Consider the following 22,429-nt stretch of genomic DNA (forward strand, 5'->3'; position numbering starts at 1 on the left):
TTGTCGAAATTCATTCTCAATACAAGTTATCTTGTAAGAGATTCCTAATGTTCAAGATTTCTAACATTGGAATCCTATGTGGGATCTCATCTCTTTGATGTCTTACTTTCAGGTGGAACTCTGGATCAGACATATCTGAAGTGTCAATAGATAACTGAGCTTCACCATCCTCGTCTGTGGTGTAATTTCCTATAAATTTGTCATTGAGCTCCAATTGCAATAACTTGTTCACCATCGGGACATTGTTAGGACCAGAAAATTTAAGCTGTACAAAAAAAAAAAAAGAAGAATAAGAATTAAATTTTAAAATTCAAAATGTCACATTTCTACTGAGAAGAAATTTTCTATTCATAAATGTAATAATTTATTTGTGAGTTTCTTAAATTCTAACACACATCTTCTATTAGATAAATATATGCTGTGGAAACAGCTATATTTTTATCTTTCTCTTTTAGCCTAGGACTTTTTCTAGTATATCAGATGCAGTAATGTCGCAAATGTGTTACGCAAGTGGGAAAACCATGTCCAGTAAATTTTAAAGGACAATTCGTTATCCCAGAAAATGAAATGAGGACATATATTTTAAAATCAACCTACTGTGCCAAAATAAGGAATTCCTCTTCTATAGAACGGGTCCGTGTTCTCAAAACTCACACTCCCAAGAAATTGAGTGATAGGAATAGAAGCCTTTTCACTGATCTGCACACCTGTAAGAAAAAAAAAAGTGTCAGAGAAGACGAGTCACTTGCTGTGCAATCTTGTAAATTTCTCACTATAACTTTTGCACTTGGAAATGTTCCCAATTGTACTAAGTCAGAGGTTGACAAACTTCTGTAAAGGATCTGAGAGTTATGACTTTAAGCTTTTGGACCACATGGTCTCTGTCACAACTACTCAACTTTGTTGTTGTTTTAAGCAAAATAAAAAAATGTGATCTTGTTCCAAGTTGAGTATAGCATTTACATAATAATTTTACTTTAAATGTTATTAGAAAAATCTTATCGAAAAGCAACCCTCAAATTGATCTATTAGCAAAGGTACTCCACTTTACTATATTGAGCAATTGTTGATCTGTAGTTGGTGAGTATCGCTAAACCATAAACGTTTCCCCAGTAAGCTGCATATGTCCTCAGGTTGCCCAGAAAACATGACTATTACCTGTCCCGATTTCTGTAGCAGTTACAGTGATGTGAAATAACATCAAAAGTCCAGAACGGTAGAGTTGAAAGACTTTTGTATTTACAATTTGAGAAACACAACCGTTTTTCAACTGAAAAATAAAGAGAAGGTACAATGAACAAGTTAGGGATTCAAAAGTCTTTAAAGATTATGGCAGTTTAGCACAGATCCAGCTCTCTCCTCACCACCCCATGGCTCTATTTTACATACTTGTTGAAATGACTGTAGAATTACAAAAGATTGAGGAAAGGGAGTTTTTATCAGCAATTAAAACACTGTAGGGAGATATTGTATATTTTACAGATTTCAGGGTTATTCTCCTTGAAACTGTGTGGATGAAAACAAATTTAAATAGCTTAGAGATAAGAGACTATTGTAAAACATTGTGTTTTCTTCCTCATTCTTTACCTTATCAAACTGCAACCTCCATTATCCACAAAATGAAAATAGCACTATATCCCTTTTATAAATGAAATCAAAAAAGAATAATAATGAAAATGAATAAGGATATTTTTAGAATAAAGATTAAGATCTGTACCTGTATAATAAATTGTTCACATATTTCATTGTTGTCTTTCTCACAATTCCCAGAAGAAAAATATTCTCTGCACACCTGGATTTGAGCTTTCCCTTGAACAGGTTGGCCAAAGGTGTATCTAGTAGGACGAGGTATATTGGTAATTATGGATGAACAAAATCATGGTAATATTTTATGGCCTTCTTCAGAAATTATATATGAAATCTCTAAACTATGAGTACCCCAATGACCAAATTCCATTAGGAATCCTCACCTATTGGTGATATCATCCCCACAGAATTGAGAGTAAATTCAGCATTTGATTGGTCAGCAGGATTCAACTGCTTTTTTAAAATCAATCTTGAGGTAATGTGGGCTCTAAAATCTTAGTGACTATGATTTAATGATTAAATTGAGCTTTTAAATTATATTTTAATCTCATAAAAATATAAAAATTGTTTGTAACACCTTTTTCTTAAGTAGAAAATATATGTGTAAACTAAATATGCTTTGACCAAAAGTACAGTGTCTTTATGAGATGGGGTTAAATAAATATCTCATTTTTTTCTAAAGCATATGAAAAATACAAGTTTTGTAAAAAGTTTAATCGAAGGCAAATACAGTTAATTTGAGGCTTTTAAATTTGTTGTTGTTATTTGAGGATTTGGTCCATTAAGATTCATAAAAACAGATAACAAATGTGAAATTAGTATATAGCAAAACTCAATATAATTAAATTTATCATTTATAATACCTTTTTCTAATTATTGGACATTGGTATATATCCACTATTTACATACATTATCTTATTTATTTTTCCTGGTGACTCTGGGATGTAGGTATATTATCTCATTTTACAGGTTAGTAAATTGAGGTCAATAACTCACTTCTCCACATTGTAATTGATGAAATTAAAATTTGAACTCAAATTTTCCTTACTCCACAGTCCATGTTCTTTCCATTCCAGTACTTCATTTCTCTCTCTACTTAAAAATTCTTAAAGTTTCTGAGACTTTGATTCAACCCGAATTGTTAAATTCCTGTCTGCTCTAAATATCAATTACATGTGAAAGAAATGCAAGACTAAGTTATACCTGAAATATCTTATTTCTTCTTACTGTCTTTTATTTATAAAATAAAACTTTATTGTAGCATTATCTACAGGTCAACACATGCTTGCGAAATATGTAGCTTAAATTGTCACACAGGTCAAAATAAACATTGTCTCTTTATTTTTGACTTAAAAGCTTTTGGTGGACATTAATTCAGTTTATTAATATGTCTGCCTGTAAGCAAGTTTTCTTCCTTTTTAAAAGCGTAAGTCATCTCTGAAATTGTTTGCTAAAATAATCTGATTTACTATTGCTTTCTCTCGCTTTTCCAAACTAAGTCCCAGGGAATACTAAACAACTATGCACAGGCACAGTGTTATACAACTTGAGGTAGGCAACTGATTCACGGATGTTACCTTCTAGACATTCCAGTTCTGTATGTTGTATTCTCACAGCTTGCCCAGAAATAAACTTGCAGCGGATAAAGCTCCTGTCTCAATTGCCCGGTCCTATTCCGGGATATTATTGCTGCTGATACTAAAATACTATTTAATATCAAATTGAAGTAGACTTTAACATTAAAGAAGTTTCAAGGAGTCCCAATTCCATAGCAGTACGTAGCTGAGCAAGTCTTTTATGAAAGTGATGCTTCATAAATATTTTGGTTGTTCTATAAATTATACATGTAAATTCCATTGAAAATTCTGGCTTTGTGTATGGGTTTCAAATGAAGCCAGCTTAGGAGCTTGGATTTCTTCAAGCGTATGTCGATTATCCCATTATTTTTTAAAACATAATCTATGATCTCTCAAATATTATGTTTATTAAATTGACATATGTTCAGCTACTCTTCCTGAAACTCAAAAAAAATTATTATTATTTTCCTAGAGTCCAAAGAACATTTTCAATACTCTAAAAAGGCTAAAGACAGTTTTTCAAGATTCTTTGTGGCATCTGTGAGCACTACCCACACCTGTTCACTTGCCAGTCCTTTACCCAGTGTATCTTTGATACACTACTGAAAATATGAAAGCCAAGTAATTTGTATGCCATCAATTAAATGGTCTTTAAAAAATATGGCAAATATTAATATTTTTAATTGCTTACATAAGTTACAACAAAGTTTTTGATTAGGAGACTAGTTCTGAAGTCAAATAGTATAGATCTAAATCCAAGTTCTGCCATCAAAAACCTTCATTAATGTTAATATGGTATTTTAATTCTGTGTCTTATTATCTTTCTATATATAATGAAAATAATAATAGCCCCTATCTAACCTGGCTGGTTTGGCTCAGTGGATTGAGCGTCGGCCTGCGAGCTAAGTGTCGCCGGTTCGATCTTCCAGTCAGGGCACATCAGAGAAGGAAAACTCTGACTCCAAAAAACCTCCGCTGCCTTGTGGCATACCTCTTCAGGGGAAAGGCTAAGGGAGTAAACCCCGACAGAAAATCCGGAGCCGGAGTCCCTAAGGCGGTTTGACGTTGTAGTCAACACCGGCAACTCCTGCGGCGCACCTGAAGCCAAGCTGTATTGACTCCGTCTTTCCCTTGGACCCTTCAGCTGCGAAGAGAGGGGGGGTCTGCTGCATGGGCAACAGCAGACCCTCCATATCACCCTGCCCAGGCTCTGTAGCTTCAGCTTCACTGGAGAGGACACTCCAGCATCATCGTAAGATGTCGATTCAACACGGGAGGAGACAGATACCGTGTCACTCCCGAGTCGGACTGCACAGCCATTCTCGGCGGTGCAGATAGACTCTTAAGAAGCTACACCATCGTCTCTCGAGACGGACGGCTGCCGACGAATAGCCCCTATCTCATAGCATTATGGTGAGAATATAATAGATGCAATGCTTAGCACAGTAATTAGCACTCAATAAATATTAGCTATTTTAAATTATTTTTTAGAAATTTTAGAAAAGGCATCACACTTTTTAAAAAGGTAAATGGCATTAGAAATAATTTCCCAAAAAGAAAATAAAAATTTCTCAAGTCATATAAGAACTTGTTTTACATTAAGAAGACTCAAATTCAAATTGATAAAATGCCTTCTTTTTCACCAAGACATTTTCAAAAGTGTCCTTTCTTCTTTTGTAAAATGCAAATACCTAAGATGATGAAGGTTCAATGGTGCAGGTACTTTTGTACCATTTGCTGGAACTGTACATTGGCACAACATACATGGTAGGCAACATGACAATCAAAAGACTAAAAGAGTGTTAACGCATTTTATTTTGGTAATTCAGTTCTGGAAATATTTTTTAATTTTGGATTTAATTCAAAATCTACTTCTTATACATTTATACACATAGACATATGCTATAATATTATTTGTTACTAGAAAAACAAAATGGAACAGCTTACATGTTATAGATAAATGAATGCTTAAATAAATTTGGTATAGCCACACAGAGACATTTGTGCAGCAGGGAACTGAAATTCATGAAAAGATTGGCATAATTTAAGGACATGTTTTCTTAATTATAGAGGGTAGAAAAATATGATTGCAATTGTAGAAACTTCATAAAAGATTAGAGGAAGATAGATCCCAATATTAATAGTGTCAGTAGAATTAATTATAGGCACTGTCATATGTTTTTCTTTATATTTTAAAAATATCTAACAATGACAATCCATTACTTGCCTGGTAATTTTAATGTAAGCATATAAATAATTAAAGTTACATGGATAATTTCATTTTTCATTCTCTCTGAGCCTTGTATTGACCTATGGAGTCAAATCTCCTGAATAAATACTTACTTAGCACATGCATCCACTGGGAATTCTTCATCTGAAATAGTTACTGTTTGTGGTACATTGACCTTTACTTCAAACTTAGGCAACACTGGAAACAAAGGGAAATATAGTTCAGCCCCAACAATCACCAGAGAGCAAAACTTACTGCAATTATATTAACTAAGTCTGCTTCTCTGCGCAATAGTCCACTCTGTATACATCTGTATACACCACACTTCAGTTGCCCCAAATTTCCGGTGGCATCAGTAAGTGATGGTGTCTTATTAATGATCAATTATTCCCCTTTCCTTTCTCTTCTTTATTCTCATAACTTTACATTGTATTTGTTGCAATCCTTTAAATTTTTCCTGGAAGATTGTGTGGATTCTATTAAATGAGGTACTTCTTAGGAAGAAAAGGCAAGGGTCCGAAAAAGAATACAGGCAAGGGGTGAGGAGCAAAAAAGATGACAAAGTGGAGAAGGCCAAGAAGGGAAGAAGGCAGAGCATGAAATCAAGCTGTGCCTACTTTTCCTAATTCTACCATAAAAGTTACTTTGCTGAGTCCTTTCAAATCTTCATTTATATAGAACTGTAAGTATTGAATACCGTATCTATTAACACTAAATTGGTATGTCAATGTCTTTCCTGATGTTCTTTGCACAACAATAGAGTAATCGCCAAACATTGGTTCTGAAATCAGTTGGAATGAGAGTTGAGTAATATTTTGAAAAGAAGTCACATTTTTCCATTGAAAAATCCCATTGTCTTGAGGATCCTAGAAAATAAAGAAGAAATAAAAATGGAAGTCATGTGAGTACTATCCTTTCCTTCTTTATTTGGGTATTTTCTGTGGTTAAGAGGGGTAGAGAAAGCTCTAACATTTTATTGAACTGATAACTCAGATTGTAAACAGAACATGATTTTCTTAGATGTTCAAATTCAGTCTTATAGTATATCTCTCTTAAGTCCAAAAAAATAAATAAAATAAATCTATCATTAATGCTTTTGATTTTGATCTTTCTGAACCAGAGTTGTATAGTTAGAGAATGTAAAACCCAGTGGGCATACTTCAGAGTAGTGCTCTCTAAAGAAATAATGACAAACACCAGTAGATGCACAAGGAGATACATATCTTCCCAAATATGTGTAAACATCGTCGCTGTCTAGTTTGTAAGTATTGTAAGATGGTCATGAATTTCACATTGCATGCAAGAGCTGTTAAATAGAAGTTCTACGAGAAAGGATTAATAACATCATCCTTTCTCTTTTATTTGCTTTTAGCTTACTGCAGCTTATGTGAGCTTGGATCAATACATTTACTGATGTCATCCAATTATGATTAAAAAAATCTTGATAAAAAGATTTCTACAAAGAAACAAAAACATCATTCAAATTTTTCTTTTATTTGACAGTAAAGTCTAGAAAGCTACATTAATTTTCCAGACTTCCAGTAAGGCTTGCCCCTGTGACTCAGTGCTAGTGACCGGGTAAAAATTCTTTCTAAAAAATCAGACTCAGCTGACATTGAAAATACAACAATAAATTGAGGATGGCAAAGACGTAGAAGAAGCCTGATTCCTGTAACGTCATGCTGTTCTTGTCCTAACTCTGAAGTGCCTGCACTCAGACATAATGGTTCGTGAAACCAATAAATTTTTTACTCATTTAAACTGGTGTTAGTTAAGCTTTTTGTTGCTTTCAATGGAACACAATACTAGCTGAATTAGACTGTGAAGAAAATAATCTTCATAGATTATTAATCATGCAGAAAGCATAAAAATGGCTGGCCTGATATTTATCCTACTAGAAGAATGAGCTATTTGTCACCCATATAACAAAGGCAAAAACATTCAAATTATAAAGAAGACTATTTGAAGTATGTGTTTACACACATAATCACTAATAAATCTAGATCTCAGTGTATTAACCTTTTGAATTAGTTAACAATAATGGTACGTGTGCTTGATGCAGAGATTCAAATATATATGTTGGACTTGATTGTTATTTACTGACAGGCATAAGATTTTAAATCCATTTGCATGCCATACTACATGACATTAAAGATTTAAATTGACAGAGAGTCCATCAACTATTTTCTGAAAGGAAAAAATTCTGTTTTATATTAGTACTACCTTCTAGCTAATTTTTAAAATTCTAGGTGTCTATGTTTTCTATTTCTTTAGAAAGGATATAGTTAAATTAACATTCAGAAGGACCAGCAGCCAAAATTAAGCAATTTTAAACATACACCTCCTTTAAAAAGAGCCCAATCTTTTCTTTTTCTTGAAAACCTAATTTACTGCATTTGCCACAAAACTTTTACTAAAAGTGACAGCCCTCTATTTAGATCTTCATCAAATGTCTTACATTGCATATATAAAGATTTATCTGAATTTGTAACTATGCATAATGAAAACTAGACACAATCACTACTTATCTGAATATTTAAAATAATGGGAATGAAAAACCTGATTTCTTACCTGAAGTGTGATTAAAGGGTACTGAAAGAGGAGAAAAAAATGCAAGTTAATATTGTGCATTTATAAAGATTATTTGACTTAATTTCAATATTGAGCCTTAGCCTTCACTTTCCCAGAGGGCAAAGTTTCTACTGCTAAAGGTTTGTGCAACCCATGTTTTCCTTACATAATGAAAAGTCTTAAAGAAGTCTAAATCAACTCATGATTTTATGTTTAAATTTGAGGTTTAGCAATGGAAGTATACCTATAAAGTTCTCCATGTTAGAATCTATTTTCATACTTATGAAAAGCTTTTTGATGACACCCAATATAGCACTAAATTTGGTGAATTTGCTTACATTTTAATTGTACCATTAGAAATTATTGAACTCACAAAATCCTCCACAGGTTTGAGCTTGGTATCCAGTGTCACAATGCGAACTTGAACTAAAAGAAAAGAGAGAGAGGGGACAATACTTTTTTTCTGTTATTTCTCTCTCAGGCATGTTTGCTTACAAATAGACATAGAAATTAACTGCCTTGGAAATTAACTGCCTTGCTATCATAGAGTACTGCCGTCCGTTCTCCCCTAGCTCTGATTTGGTCCTTTGAGATTTGAGTTTCATTTGGAAAGATTTTTTTTTGCACATTTGTAATTCCTCATGTTGACGATGCTGGTTGTTACCAAAGCTGACACTGGTTACTGCCACCACTGGAACTGGTGGCAGAATTAGTCATAGAAGAACAAAGGTAAAATATGTATAATAGGAGTTAGACATAATTTTTCTGGAATAATCTATTGATGGGTATAGTTAATATACATTAAAGTATATTAATTTTAGCAGAATTCTGGGAAACCATTTTAGCTACTTTGTACAAATACTGTCATTATGGCATCTTAATAAGTCCAGAGAGAGAGAATAAAATGCAGCAAAAAAAAATCTCATCATATAATTCTGTTCTAATTCTATTTCTTTTCAATAAATCATAAAAATATAACTATTAGAACAAAATGTATAGATGCTCTCATTTAACCCTCTATTTTACACATGAGAAAACTAAAGATCTCTAAGATTAGAATTTGCTTGGCAGAAGCCAATAATTTATTAACAGAGTCAAGACAAAAAACATCTTTCTGAACCCTTCTTTGGTGTTTATTTGTTCTATCTTCTACCTAAAAATAAAGAAAATAGAAGGGCTCTGCTTTGGCTTTCAGATTTATGATTACTTCTACTGATATGAATAATAATGATAACAGAATAAAATGTCATTTATGGAGTCTTTATTATGTGCTAGGTACTGTTTTACTTGACGACCTTATTTTATTCTCACAATATTTGTATAAGTGAGATACTTCAATTATCTTCATTCTACAGATAAAAACATTGAGTGTAAATAGAAATTTAACTGGCTTACCCAACTTGTTAATTATGGAGCAACAAGTCAAGCCAAATAATTTTGCTCCACATTCCATGCTATGTAAGCCTATCACTAAAATTTGTACAAAGTAAAAGGGGCCTGCAATATTTTAAGAAGCAAAGCATTCAATTACTGGAGTTGGAGGGAATTATTTTATAATTGACCCAGTCAACCAGTGAAAAGTCTAGAAATACATGATCCCATAACATTAGGAATACATTTAGGACTAAAATTCATGTGTTTGGATTGCTGTCAATTTGAAGAATGTGTTTCTAAGGTCAATGATACAAAGGAAAGATGAAATTGACTTACCATTCTCTCCAGGTTTATAGATGGGTTTATCTGTCTGCACAAAGGTTACTGTCTCTGCTGAAGCAAGTGCTACAGACCTCCTCTCAAAGATTTTAAGAGTATCCCCCTCAGCCAACAATGTCACAAAAGCTAGCTCTTTAGAGGACTTTTGAGAAACCTGTTTATGTTAAAGAGCAGAAAATAGGACAATTATTTTTAGGCATTTCTTAATGAACAATGTCTTTATTTGGTTTCTCAGTCTGAGAGAGCCTTACAAGCCCCTCAGGCTTATTTCTCAGTGAGAGACTTAATGTTACTCATTACAGTTTCTTTACCTAGCATTAAAATAGTTTCTAATAAACTGCTTTTTATGTCTTCTTTCTTTCTTTCTCTTTTTTTGTTGCCCTAAGTCCCAATTCGGCTTTCCTTTACCCAGAGTCTGTTTTTTTCATCTTTTTAAACAGTTCTATCAAAAAGCAGGTTTTTTGCATATGTTAATTTTCATTTTATTTTTTACCTCTCAGAAATTCTCTAGTTTTATTTCCTTGCTTCCATAATTCATCTGAAATCAAGGTTTGTTATCTCTCTGAAACTACTTTTTTAAATAATAATTTCATGTTCCCATCTAAAGTTCTGAAATGGCAAATTCAGTGCCTCACCTTGAAATCTGCACAAGCATAGAAGCTCTCCTCATCCACAGACTGGTCAAAAATAGTGACATTGACTTCATCGTACTCTAAGACAATACTCATGGATACAGACTCATTAAGATTTAAAAGGTGGAGGCAGACCTTTTCTGTAGAGTGACTCTGAATCACAGAGGAGACCCATAAGATATATTGCCTATGCAAAGAAAGTAACCAATAGTTTAAACTAGTCTAAGGGAAATCCAAAACATGCATAAAAAACAATGTTAGCTTATTGAAATAGTCCTGAAACATACACATTTTTCATTACATTAATCTTTGAGTATGTAGAGATAGGTATCTTAAGAAAAATATGCCAATTCCTTCCGTTCACTTGCTAAAAATTTATAAAGCAAACCAGCACTCAATCTCAGAAGTGGTAAAATATCAAATTGTAATGCAGAACAAATTTAATAGGGTCACTTTACTAGTATTTCAATATGAATAAAGAGTATAATATTCCCTTACGGTTCTGAAGCCAAAACAACAGTAAGACGAAGCCAAAAGGTGCCCAGAAAAATGATGGGCAACATTTTATCCCAATGCCTGAGCAATAAAGAATTTGAAATAAATATTCTCGCTGTCTCTTTGTCTCTCTTTTTCTCTTATTAGAGCTCAGCTGCCTCAACTCTCCACTGTTTTTCCTTCTTTCTACTCTGCCTCTCTCTGTACGGTGTTGCTTTTATAACCCCACACAATGAAGGATCAATTACTTTCTTGGAGTAAATATCAAGAGAACCATCAGTCACACTTAAATCACCTTTCCCATGATTTCTCAAGGATTGTTACTTAATATAGGACTTCCTTCTTAAATTCACTGATGCTGCTCTGTTTTTGAAATTGGCAGTATGGGATGGACAGGAAGAAAGAAAAACAAAGAAAACAGTTGTATGACACGAGCATATTAATTTAATTTAGTATCTCACTTACAAGGCTGACTGGAAGTATCAAAAGCATTAATTTTTATGAATTAGCACTTGAAAGAAAACTGCCTCTTCAAAGAGCTGTGGTCATTCCAATACCCCCAAAGCTAAATTTTTCAGGCTTTTGAGAGAAGTAGTATATCTGATGTTGCCAAAACCCAAATGCAAATAGATATTTCAATACTGCTCATTTTACAAATAATTGAAACTGGTAAGTTATTTTTTTTTTATAATTTCATAATATAGGATAGAGCATTTGAAATGTTGATATGCATTCAACATTTACTATAATTTTCTTGTAAGATTTTTCCTTTTTAAAAAAATAGTATTCAGTATCCTTTTATACCCTTAATATAAAAAAAATGAAAGAAAATATGATAAACACATGTGCATGCATACACGCATACTAGTCACTTTTGGAAAAAAGATAATTTACCATAATTTTGGTTGCAAAACATTTCTACAAGGAAAATGAGCCATACCAAAGAAACTGGCAACCTCTTGACAGAGTCTCCAGTGTAATAATTCTTCCATTTGTTGTGTTTTTTAAAACATTGTTTCTATTTCAAATATAGATAGAGTCAATCAATGCCTCTGGCTTGAAGAATATTACATGGGTTAACAAAAGACAGGAACTGACGTCAGTGTTTTAGAAATAGGCTTGCAACACTGGAACAGCAAATACAAAGGAAAGAACATAGCCAGTTACAATAGATGAGCGATGTAATGGAAAGTAAAATACAAGCAACTATGAGACCTAGGGAATGTGCCAACCAAAGGTTCCTTGTTGACCACATTTCATATTCCAAAGCAGAACCATGTTCATGACAACTCTGACCATACTGTTCACTCAGTTGAATTAAAACATTGCTCCTTTCCCTGCACCTTAGGTTTATTATTAGAACCACTCTCTAGTCTCCACTCTCCATACTTATAAGATAAATGAAATCACTAGCTTCCAAAACAATCACAGCTCACAACTTTCACTCATCAGCATTCAAGACAAGCAGCACTACAAGGTAGATTGTTTATAAATCAAGGCAATTGCTTCTTTACTCCCAATACTGATAAATCTAAAGTAAAACTTCTCAAAACAGTTTTACTTTTACAAATGTATTTTTTTTCTGAGTAAATGTCTCAGTTTATCTTATCTGGTTAACATGGTCCTGAGGTTAACGGGCTCTTATTTCAGAAAATATGAATCCAACAAGATATACTGAATACTTGTTACGTATTAGCAACACTGCTAGTTTCTAGCAATAACATGATGAGTAAGACGCAGTTCTCTTAAGAGTTTCCTTCTAGTAGAGAAAGGAAGAAAGAAAAAGGGAAAGCGAGGGAGGAAGAATGGGAGGTGGGAAAGAGATGAAGAATGATGATAAAGCAAGGGGGAACTATTAAAAAGGGAGCATGTTTGCTGAGTACTTAATAAATAGTAGGCAATGTGCTAGGTGCTGATTTTGACAGTATCTCTTTTAACCTTCGGAAAATTCCATTTTAAATTTATTATTCTTATTTTACAGAGAAGAAAAATACAGTACCATAAATAGTCATTAATTTTCATAGGGTCACCTACAGTAAGTGATTGGAAAGATTATCTCAACAATTATAAATTAGGCCCTGGCTGCTGTGACTCAATGGAGTAAAAACGCGTTGTTTGATTGTGCAATTGTTCAAGCCCTTGCCTCTGTAAGCTTGAGGCTGTTTTGACATGGGGAAGAAGAAGAGAGAGAGGGCAAGGGTGACACTGATCATGAAGGTGGTTGCAATTAGACAAGGCGGGAAGGCAAAATGAACATAGAAGTGAAGTGATGACTTAAGTCGGGCATGTTAAGTGTGAGATTACTACAGTACAACAGAGATGTGATAGCCTGTAGACCGTTAAAATAATAAGTCTGGTGCTCTGAAAAAAGTTGAAGATATGCATAAAGATTTGGGAATCAGCACACCCTATATATAATGTCTGATATTGTAGACATTGCTAAAACTATACAGAAAACCCTTTTACAAAGGGGAAGAAGACAGTGAACGGTGAGAGAAAGACTGGGGAAGATCTGGGTGGCTACTCTGCTTCTCAGGCTGGGTGCTCCTAATCAGGCAAGGGTCCATATTGGTTTATGTCCCCAGCACCACTGAGCTGATTTTGAGGCAATGCCTTGGAATGTTACTAAAATTTTAAAAAAATTTATACTTTATTGTATTTTTTCCATTATCATTAATCCCCTTATATCTCCCTCCCCGATGCAATCACCACACTGCTGCCCATGTCCATGAGTCCACTTTCCTTTTTGCTCAATCCCTCCATCCCCTACCTCCCCTGCCCCCACTAGCTGTCGTCAACTCTCCATCTATAGGCCTGTCCCCTTTTTCCTTGGTAGTTCAGTTTGTTCATTGGATTCCACATATGAGTGAAATCATATGGTATTTGTCTTTCTCTGACTGGTTTATTTCACTTAGCATAATGATCTCTAGGTCCATATCGTCGGCAGCCGTCCGTCTCAAGAGACGATGGTGTAGCTTCTTAAGAGTCTATCTGCACCGCCGAGAATGGCTGTGCAGTCCGACTCGGGAGTGACACGGTATCTGTCTCCTCCCGTGTTGAATCGACATCTTGTGATGACGCTGGAGTGTCCTCTCCAGTGAAGCTGAAGCTACAGAGCCTGGGCAGGGTGATATGGAGGGTCTGCTGTTGCCCATGCAGCAGACCCCCCCTCTCTTCGCAGCTGAAGGGTCCAAGGGAAAGACGGAGTCAATACAGCTTGGCTTCAGGTGCGCCGCAGGAGTTGCCGGTGTTGACTACAACGTCAAACCGCCTTAGGGACTCCGGCTCCGGATTTTCTGTCGGGGTTTACTCCCTTAGCCTTTCCCCTGAAGAGGTATGCCGCAAGGCAGCGGAGGTTTTTTGGAGTCAGAGTTTTCCTTCTCTGATGTGCCCTGACTGGAAGATCGAACCAGCGACACTTAGCTCGCAGGCCGACGCTCAATCCACTGAGCTAAACCAGCTAGGTCCATATATATTGTCACAAAGGGTAAAATTTTCTTTTTCTTTTCTTTTTTGTGGTTGAGTAGTATTCCATTGTGTAAATGTCCCATAGTTGTTTTATCCATTCCTCTATTGATGAACACTTGGCTTGCTTCTATATCTTGGCGATTATAAATACTGCTGCAATGAACATAGGGGTGTTTATGTTCTTTCAAATTAGAGTTTGGATGCCTTTGGATATAGGGCAATTTGGGATTGCTGGGTCAAAAGGCAGATCCACTTTTAACTTTTTTAAGGATCTTCATACTGTTTCTCACAATGACTACACCAATCTGCATTCCCACCAACAGTGCAAAAGGGTTCTCCTTTCTCCACATCCTCGCCAGCACCTGCTCTTTATTGATTTATTGATGATAGCCATTCTGACAGGTGTGAGATGGTATGTCACTGTGGTTTAAATTTGCATTTATATGATGATTAGTGATGGTGAGCATCTTAACATGTCTATTGGAAACATTCTTTTGGCATTGTATGTTCTACAAATTCTTGAAACAACAAGGAAACATTTTCCTGATTTTCCCAACTGCATAAATAATGATAGCACATTTTAAGTGTCAGAAATTTAAAATCTATTTCACAGTTCCTGAGAACATCTTGAACTTCTAGTTCACCCTTATGAAATGTTTAAGCAAACACTACAAATAAGAGCTTTGCCTAACACCAGTAATGTATAGGCTGTTAATTACATTGTCAACTAAACTAAACTATTCAGTTCCTGATGTTGCAATCCATTAAAAGGGAAATCTCCTTTTCCTTACAAAGGAACAACCTGCTTGACAAGTAAAATTGACCTTTTTGTTCTTAGATGTTTATCTCTTGCAACAGTGACCCATTGTTAGAATTGCCAAGAAATTTCTTATCACATAATACCCACCTGTGGATAAGTAACAACAACAAAAAGTAATGGGGGAGAAACAGATGGATTATGAAGGGCTAAGTGAATACTTATGATGTAACTGGGTTTCCAGAATCACCTGTTTTTCAAATGGGCAAAGTTCAACACTGTCAAAGGTAGAATTTTATCTTAGGCTACTCAGGGTCAGTTTTTATATTTCCTTTCGCTTAAGTGTTCACCACCAATCCTAAATATGATTGCTTCACCTAAACAGAAAGACAAATAAAGAGACAAATGTCAAATGGAGTCTTACCAAATGTTACCACCAATATGGTACTTCAGACATCTTGAGTGTCATATTTTTTTTCTTTACTTAAAAAAAAATTAAAAGCTTGGGATGAGTGAAGGATAAGGTAGGGAAAGGATGTGTAATAGTGATAAAAATATAATGAAGTATTCATAATTACGTAATTCATCACTGAAACCACCATCCTCCTGGAAATTTCTGTTACAATTCTTGGAGAAAGATGGCCTTAGAAAACATCTGGTCTTCAACTATTGTCATCCATTCAGTACAGAAATTTGCTTATTGGCTAAACACTATTTATTGATACATGTTTTATCGATTATGTTGTTACAGTAGTTCCAATTTTTCCCCCCTTTGCTCCTCTCTGCCCAATACCCCCCTTCCCTCCAGCAATCCCACCCCACTTAGTTCATGTCCATGGGTCATGCATATAAGTTCTTTGGCTTCACCTTTTTCTATATTATTCTTTTTAAAAAAAATAATTTATTTATTTGTTTGTTTATTTTTAGAGAGAGGGGAAAGGAGAAAGAAAAGGAGAGAAACATCACTGTGTGGTTGCCTCTCACTCGCGCCCCCAACTGGGGACCTGACGTGCAACCTAGTCATGTGCCCTGACTGGGAATAGAACCAGCAACACTTGGCTTGCAGGCCAATGCTCAATCCACTGAGCCACAGCAGCCAGGGCTCTTAACATCCCCCTGTCTATTTTGTACCAACTGGTTATGCTTCTTAGTCCCTGTACCATTTCCTCATTTCTCCCTCATCCCTCTTCCAGCTGATAACCCTCTAAATGATTCCCATACCTATTATTCTGTTCCTATTCTGGTTTGCTTAGTTGGATTTTGTTCATATTTTTTAGATTCAGTTGTTGATAGTTGTGAGTTTGTTGTTATTTTAGTGTTCATAGTTTTGATATTCTTTTTCTTAAGTAAGTCCCTTTAACATTTCATATAATAATGGCTTGGTGATGATGAACTCCTTTAGCTTTACCTTGTCTGGGAAGCACTTCATCTGCCCTTCCATACCTAATGATAGCTTTGCTGGATAGAGTAATCTTGGTTGTAGGTTGCCTTTCATTACATTGAATACTGCTTGCCAGTCCCTTCCTGCCTGCAAAGTGTCTTCTGAGAAATCATCTGATAGTCCTACAGGCAACCCCTTGTAGGCAACTCTGAGCCTCTCTCTTGCTGCCCCCAGGACTCTGTCTTTATCTTTCACCTTTGGCATCTCAATCATGATACGTTCTGATATATGTTTTAGATTTTGTGATTAGGTAGAAATGAAAAATAATACATATAGTTTATTTTCTTCATGAATATGGTGATAGAATTGGTGAGATAAGCACAGAATCAACTCCAGACCATGTAAATGCAATAACAGAGAGAGATACATTTTAGAAACTTTTCTACCCAGAGAATGGCAGGATGAGAGACATATGACTTAATAGTCTTCAAGTTCTTCATTTTATTATTATCTAAAACTCAGAAGTCTTAATAAAAAGTTGTACACCATGCCTAAGACTATTATTACACCATAACTTGAATAGGATGAATGATGCAACAATAAGTGACATTTGGGAGAGATTATTAAGCTGTGGGACCAAAGAATGATTAATTTGAAATATGGACATTAAGTACAAGTGATGAGGTATTATCTGGTGATGGGGCAAAGTTGTAATGGGCACCATAAGGCAAAGGTACTGAAAACAGAAGAAAGATGCAGGTAACTTCATAGAATATAACAGAATTTGTCATGAGGTAATTTACTCACAACACTGTAGGGTCAGAGCAGGCAGATGACCGAATAATTTGTGCAGATTATTCTCTGCTAAAACTTCCTGTTAGGGGACTTCATTTTTCATATAGTATAACCCAGGTACCAACGACTGACAAGACAAAAGGACAAAGAATGCTATGCCTCCTGGTCATCTTATGGTGGATAATTATTTATAATTGATACTATCGCCTGTTTGGTCTTGATCTAAGATGTTATACCATTCTGGTAGTTACTAACAAAAATATTTATGACTACATTTTAAGGAACACAGATAATCACCAACTAGAAGGCTTTTTGGTATGTCTGCTAGGGATAGTAAGGCTGGTTAAAGGTCACAGAATGAAAAGTTAAAGACGTCTCAGACAGAGACAGAGTTGGTTTTTGTTCACAGCCACATCTATAAAAGCTATCATTTTCTCCTCCCCAGAACAAAAGGGGGCAAAATTTAGCTAATTTGGGATTCTGGATCCTCCAAAGCAGTGGAACTCTCCATCCTTCTCTCATCAACTCCTCGATGGATAAAACAAATGAAGATGGCCCTTTTTGAAGGTGGCAGAGGATGTATCCTTATTTGCTTATGTATTTTTTCCTTTATATGCTAAATGAAAAGATAGTAACATAAATGTGAAAAAAAACCTTAACTGTGTGGATGTGACCTACTTCACTGTGACCATCTGAGCACTCCTCAAAATAACCTGGAGTAGCCCTTCTGCTGTGGACATCCAGCCCACTGTGATTACAATTTTGATAGTTAAAAGAATATTTTTATATATTACTCTTGCCATGTTATTTTATATAACTGTACATATCAGTTTTTCTGCCACTTTTTAATATCACAGGGGTGCAGTGATGATGCATTTAATGGAAATATGTTGTGTTGCTATTGCCTGAGCTGTATTTTCAAAAATGATTTCTCACAACTTATTTTGCCTGAGGCCAATCCAAATTTCTTTCTAACTCTAACTTTGTGTCTCTGATGATAAATATCAAGTATATTAATCTGAATTGCTACTATAACACCATGGAATAAGATATGACATAATTCAATAATCTGGCTCAATTGTCATTCTATAATAAATCCATTCATGAGTGATCATGAACTTTCAGGGATACCTCAAAGGCATGTTACTAAATTGCTAACTGTGGAGTTTATAATTTCCCTCTTGTTTTGAACTCCTGTCAATGCCTATTCCCTCAGTATTTCTTGAAAGGGCCTCCATGAAAAGCAGGACAATTTGTTCAAAAGAGGTTGTCACTTATTTAACAAATAATTACTGGACACTTACTATCTGCCAAACATTAAGGCACTAGAAATTCAACAATTAATTAACAAGGTATATGTGATTCCCATTCATAAGATATTTTACAACCTAATGGGACAGACATTTTCAAAGCCAGCTATAATATAGAGTGCTAAGTACCATCATAGGAACGGGGCAAGGTGCCTACCACGGGTCTGAGCAGCAGGGCTGCTACCTCCTTGAAAGTGTAATAACATCGTTGGAGTAAATAGTAGGTCGCAAATGAAGTTTGAAAGTGTTCCACAACTTAGAAATCAGAGAGAGTTTATCAAGGACAAGGATTCAGAGTGGCCAGAGCAGCTAGATGCAGAGCAAGAGATTAGAATTTAGTGAAACTTGAGGCTGCAAGCAAACTGAAGTGCCAGCTCATGGGGCCTTTTTTTAAAAATTTTGTCCAAATGGCAGCTATGATCCATTAAAATGTCTTCAATGTGGAGGGACAGAAAGAGTTCTTTGATTGGGAATTGGGTTCCAGAAGTTCTGAGATCAGTAATATTCAAATTAGCTAACTAAACTAATTCAGAAAATTTAGGATGAACTTAAGTATTTACATCTATCAATGTATCCAGCATCTACTCAGCATGTAAGATTCCCATTTTTCCTTTTTAAGGAAATGTTTGGTGAGTTTTTTTCAGATACCTTATTAAGCAACAATGGATTTATACATGGATAAAAATGTTTATCAGGAAAAAAAAAGATTTAAAGGGAAAATAAAAAAAGCAACATTTGTTAAGCTTTTCATACATGCCAGACACTGTGACAACTACTTTCATGTACATTTTCCCCTGCAAATTTAGCTTGGGAAAAGAGAAGTAATGAGAAATGCACCAGATTAAATGGTAAACAACTCAGACCCATGACGTGGTTTCCAATAGGCGTCATAGAATTCCAGGAAACAAGGGGCTGTTGTCCTTTCTAAAAAGTGTTGCCCTGAACTGCTACTAAACTGCTGTCTTGTCAATACAGGAATTTCTTTACTCCTTTGATCTCCTAGGTCAGGGTTTCTCAATATTGACATCATTGACATTTAGGTCTGGATAATTCTTTGTTGTGGGGACTGTCCTGTGTATTGTTGGGTGTTTGGCAGAATCCTTAACCTTTATTCAAGATGCTAGTAGCACCTCCTTGAGTTATGACTATCAAAGATATTTCCAGATATTGTCAGATGTCCTGGGGGAAAAATTATCATGAGCTGAGAACAAGAGCAATATGCTTCTCAAAAGATGATGTGTGTATATCTGAGAATAAGTTATTGGTGTTGATGACGTTTTGCATTAATCCTTGGGGAAATAAAAAAAAGCTGACAACAAATTAGTTTCTTTATTCTGAGTTTACATTCTTCACCGCTTCATGTTTGGTATCAAATGTCTTTCCTTTTATAGAGTAATTGTAGGAATAAATGATTGTACTTTTAAATTTTTAATTCTTGGCAAAATAAAAAATTAGCCACCTTTTGTCAATTTTCTAATTTTTATTTTTGTGTTATTTTAATGATCTATGAAATCCAAAATATCTTCTGTAGAGAAAATTTAATGACTACCTCATTAAAAGAGAAATATTATTATAGCATCTGGGAAATTGTATCTGGGTTAATTCTGACTAAATAGGAAATAGGAAAGTTGTTTTAGAACCCCATACATTCTGTTTTATTCCCTCTCTGAAGAATCTCTTCCTGTCACTTATAAATTTATTCTGATAATAATGAAAGTGTTAACTAATCTGGGCATGTGCATTTTCAAATAAAGTGAGTGTATACTGGAAAATACTTCAAGGCCAAAAGTCATTTGTCCTATCCTTCTGGTTTACCACTGCGTAACAAAATAAGCTACTTCAGATTTTTAGAATTTTTTCCCTTTATAAAACAAGCATTTAGAACAAGATAATCTCTACTCATTGTCAAATGTGTAGCATTTTAAAATATATTTCAAGAAGGCAAATACACTTTAAATGTTTTGTTCTTTAAAATTTAAATAATTTTACTTTTTTTTAAAAATAATGAAAGTTTGAAATAATTTCAAATTATTTCCATATGAAATGCTTCACCAAACACTTAATGCAATTCAAATATTTTATATTATTTAACCTCTTCATACCGTAATATGTATGCTTGTCATTCTTTTATTTCTTCAGACCTGTATGTTTTAAGTTATTCATAGCATTTTTGTCTTTTAATGATATGAGACAGTTGCATATATTATGTCTGATCAATGTCCAAACAAAAAAGACACTAGGTACATTGCATGAGAAAAACTCTAAGCTTTGGATCTAGTTCAATTGGCTGAAACATTTCAAATTATTACTAGTATTTTATCTACAATGCTTGTGCTGTAGAATATGTATATTTTGCTTTAGAGAAGAAATGGATATTTCTATTGGAATATATTCATTCAGCAAGTATGTATTGTGCTTCTGTCTTCTCTATGGATAGAAACTGGTTGTTCACAAGGATTTTTCAGGCAAGAACAAAATGCCTGAAAACATAGTAAGCATGCAGTAGCTGCGTGTTAATTGATATATGAAATAAATGGACATTTTATTAACTTAAAACTTTTCTTAGAGATGGTAGGTCAGCTCAGCCATGGAAACTTAGCCATGCCCTTCTGCACTCTACTTTGCCTCTCCTTTCTCACTGTAGTATGCCCTGGAATTATAAAGAAGTATGTACATGTGTTTCAAAACACTCTTTAGATAAAACACTAACAACTTGTATTAAAAACAGCCTCTTTCATTACAGACCCAGAACCTGAAATTGCCAGAATTTCTTCTCTCTTCCTCTCATGAGGTGAAGAGGAATCCTGAAAACTGGAAGTATGACGTACATGCTTCAAGGCCTTCTCATGGAATGCTCTCTTTTCATAAATCTTTATGGTTCATGTCCTCATCAGCTTTAAGTATTTCTCATATGTTAACTGTTCACCATGGACAACCTGCCCCTCTATGTCATCCACCTGGTGTACAATGGGTTGATGATGTTGACTGCTGACTCACCCACTAGCATCAAGGTCTTTCCCAATGAGGATAACTTCACTGATCAGTAAGTAGGGTATCATTTAGGGCCCTGAGGGGACTCCATAGACCAGAGTCTTGTTGTGAAAGACTTTCCTGCCTCCCTGCCCAAGAGCTACTTCCTGACCAAGTTCTTCCACACAAGTGGAGACACCAATGATGAGATCTGCAACCGCATGCTCTAGAGCAGGGGTCTCCCTCTTTCTGGGCCACCAACCAGTATCAGCCGGTAGCCTGACAGGAACCAGGTCACACAGCAGGAGGTGAGCAGTGGGCAAGCAAGCAAAGCTTCATCTGTATTTACAGCCACTCTCCATCACTGGCATTACTGCCTTAGCTCCGCCTCCTGTGAAATCAGCAGTGGCATTAGATTCTCATAAGAGTGTGAACCATACTGTGAACTGTGCATGCGAGAGACCTACGTTGCATGCTCCTTATGAGAATCTAATGACTGATGATCTGAAGTGAAGCTGAAGGGGTGATGCTAGTGCTGAGGAGTGGCTGCAAATACACATTATCATTAGCAGAGAGGTTTGGCTGCACAGAGACCATAATAAATCAATTGCTTGTAGACTCATATCAAAACCCTATCAGTGAGTGGCAGGTGACAATTAAGCTGCATCTGGTGGCAGGCGATAAAGGCAATCCCCCATCCCAGTCTGTGGAAAAATTGTCTTCCATGAAACCAGTCCCTGTTGCCAGAAAGATTGGGGACTGCTTCTCTAGAGGGACTGGACAATTGAACCTGGAATCCGGCATGTGTTGCTGATTATCAAATGCCTGACTATCCGCCCTAACCCTGAATCTGCCATTGCCACAGGGCCATTGTCTGTGCTTGGAAAACGGCTGGGAGTGCCCCTCCCCCAGGCCTGGCTGAACTTAGAGATCCATGGGGGTC

General features: G+C 35.4%; 1 protein-coding gene across 1 annotated transcript in view; it reads right to left on the reverse strand.

The window, feature by feature from the left end:
- LOC150011345 (ovostatin homolog 2-like) overlaps positions 1-10,873 on the reverse strand; it is a 39,736-nt gene extending 28,863 nt beyond the window's left edge. Inside the window, exons 1-11 of the mRNA XM_090275408.1 lie at positions 10,809-10,873; positions 10,314-10,497; positions 9,676-9,832; positions 8,339-8,391; positions 7,966-7,986; positions 6,092-6,260; positions 5,508-5,592; positions 1,718-1,835; positions 1,159-1,270; positions 598-707; positions 107-265 (exon numbers count right to left, since the gene is read on the reverse strand). Coding sequence (XP_090131534.1) covers positions 107-265; positions 598-707; positions 1,159-1,270; positions 1,718-1,835; positions 5,508-5,592; positions 6,092-6,260; positions 7,966-7,986; positions 8,339-8,391; positions 9,676-9,832; positions 10,314-10,497; positions 10,809-10,873 — 1,233 coding nt within the window. The remainder of the gene's footprint in view (positions 1-106; positions 266-597; positions 708-1,158; positions 1,271-1,717; positions 1,836-5,507; positions 5,593-6,091; positions 6,261-7,965; positions 7,987-8,338; positions 8,392-9,675; positions 9,833-10,313; positions 10,498-10,808) is intronic.
- Positions 10,874-22,429: the final 11,556 nt, after the last annotated feature.

This window comes from Furipterus horrens, unplaced genomic scaffold, assembly GCF_987537825.1.
Source record: "Furipterus horrens unplaced genomic scaffold, mFurHor1.1.pri manual_scaffold_4, whole genome shotgun sequence".
NCBI lineage: Eukaryota > Metazoa > Chordata > Mammalia > Chiroptera > Furipteridae > Furipterus > Furipterus horrens.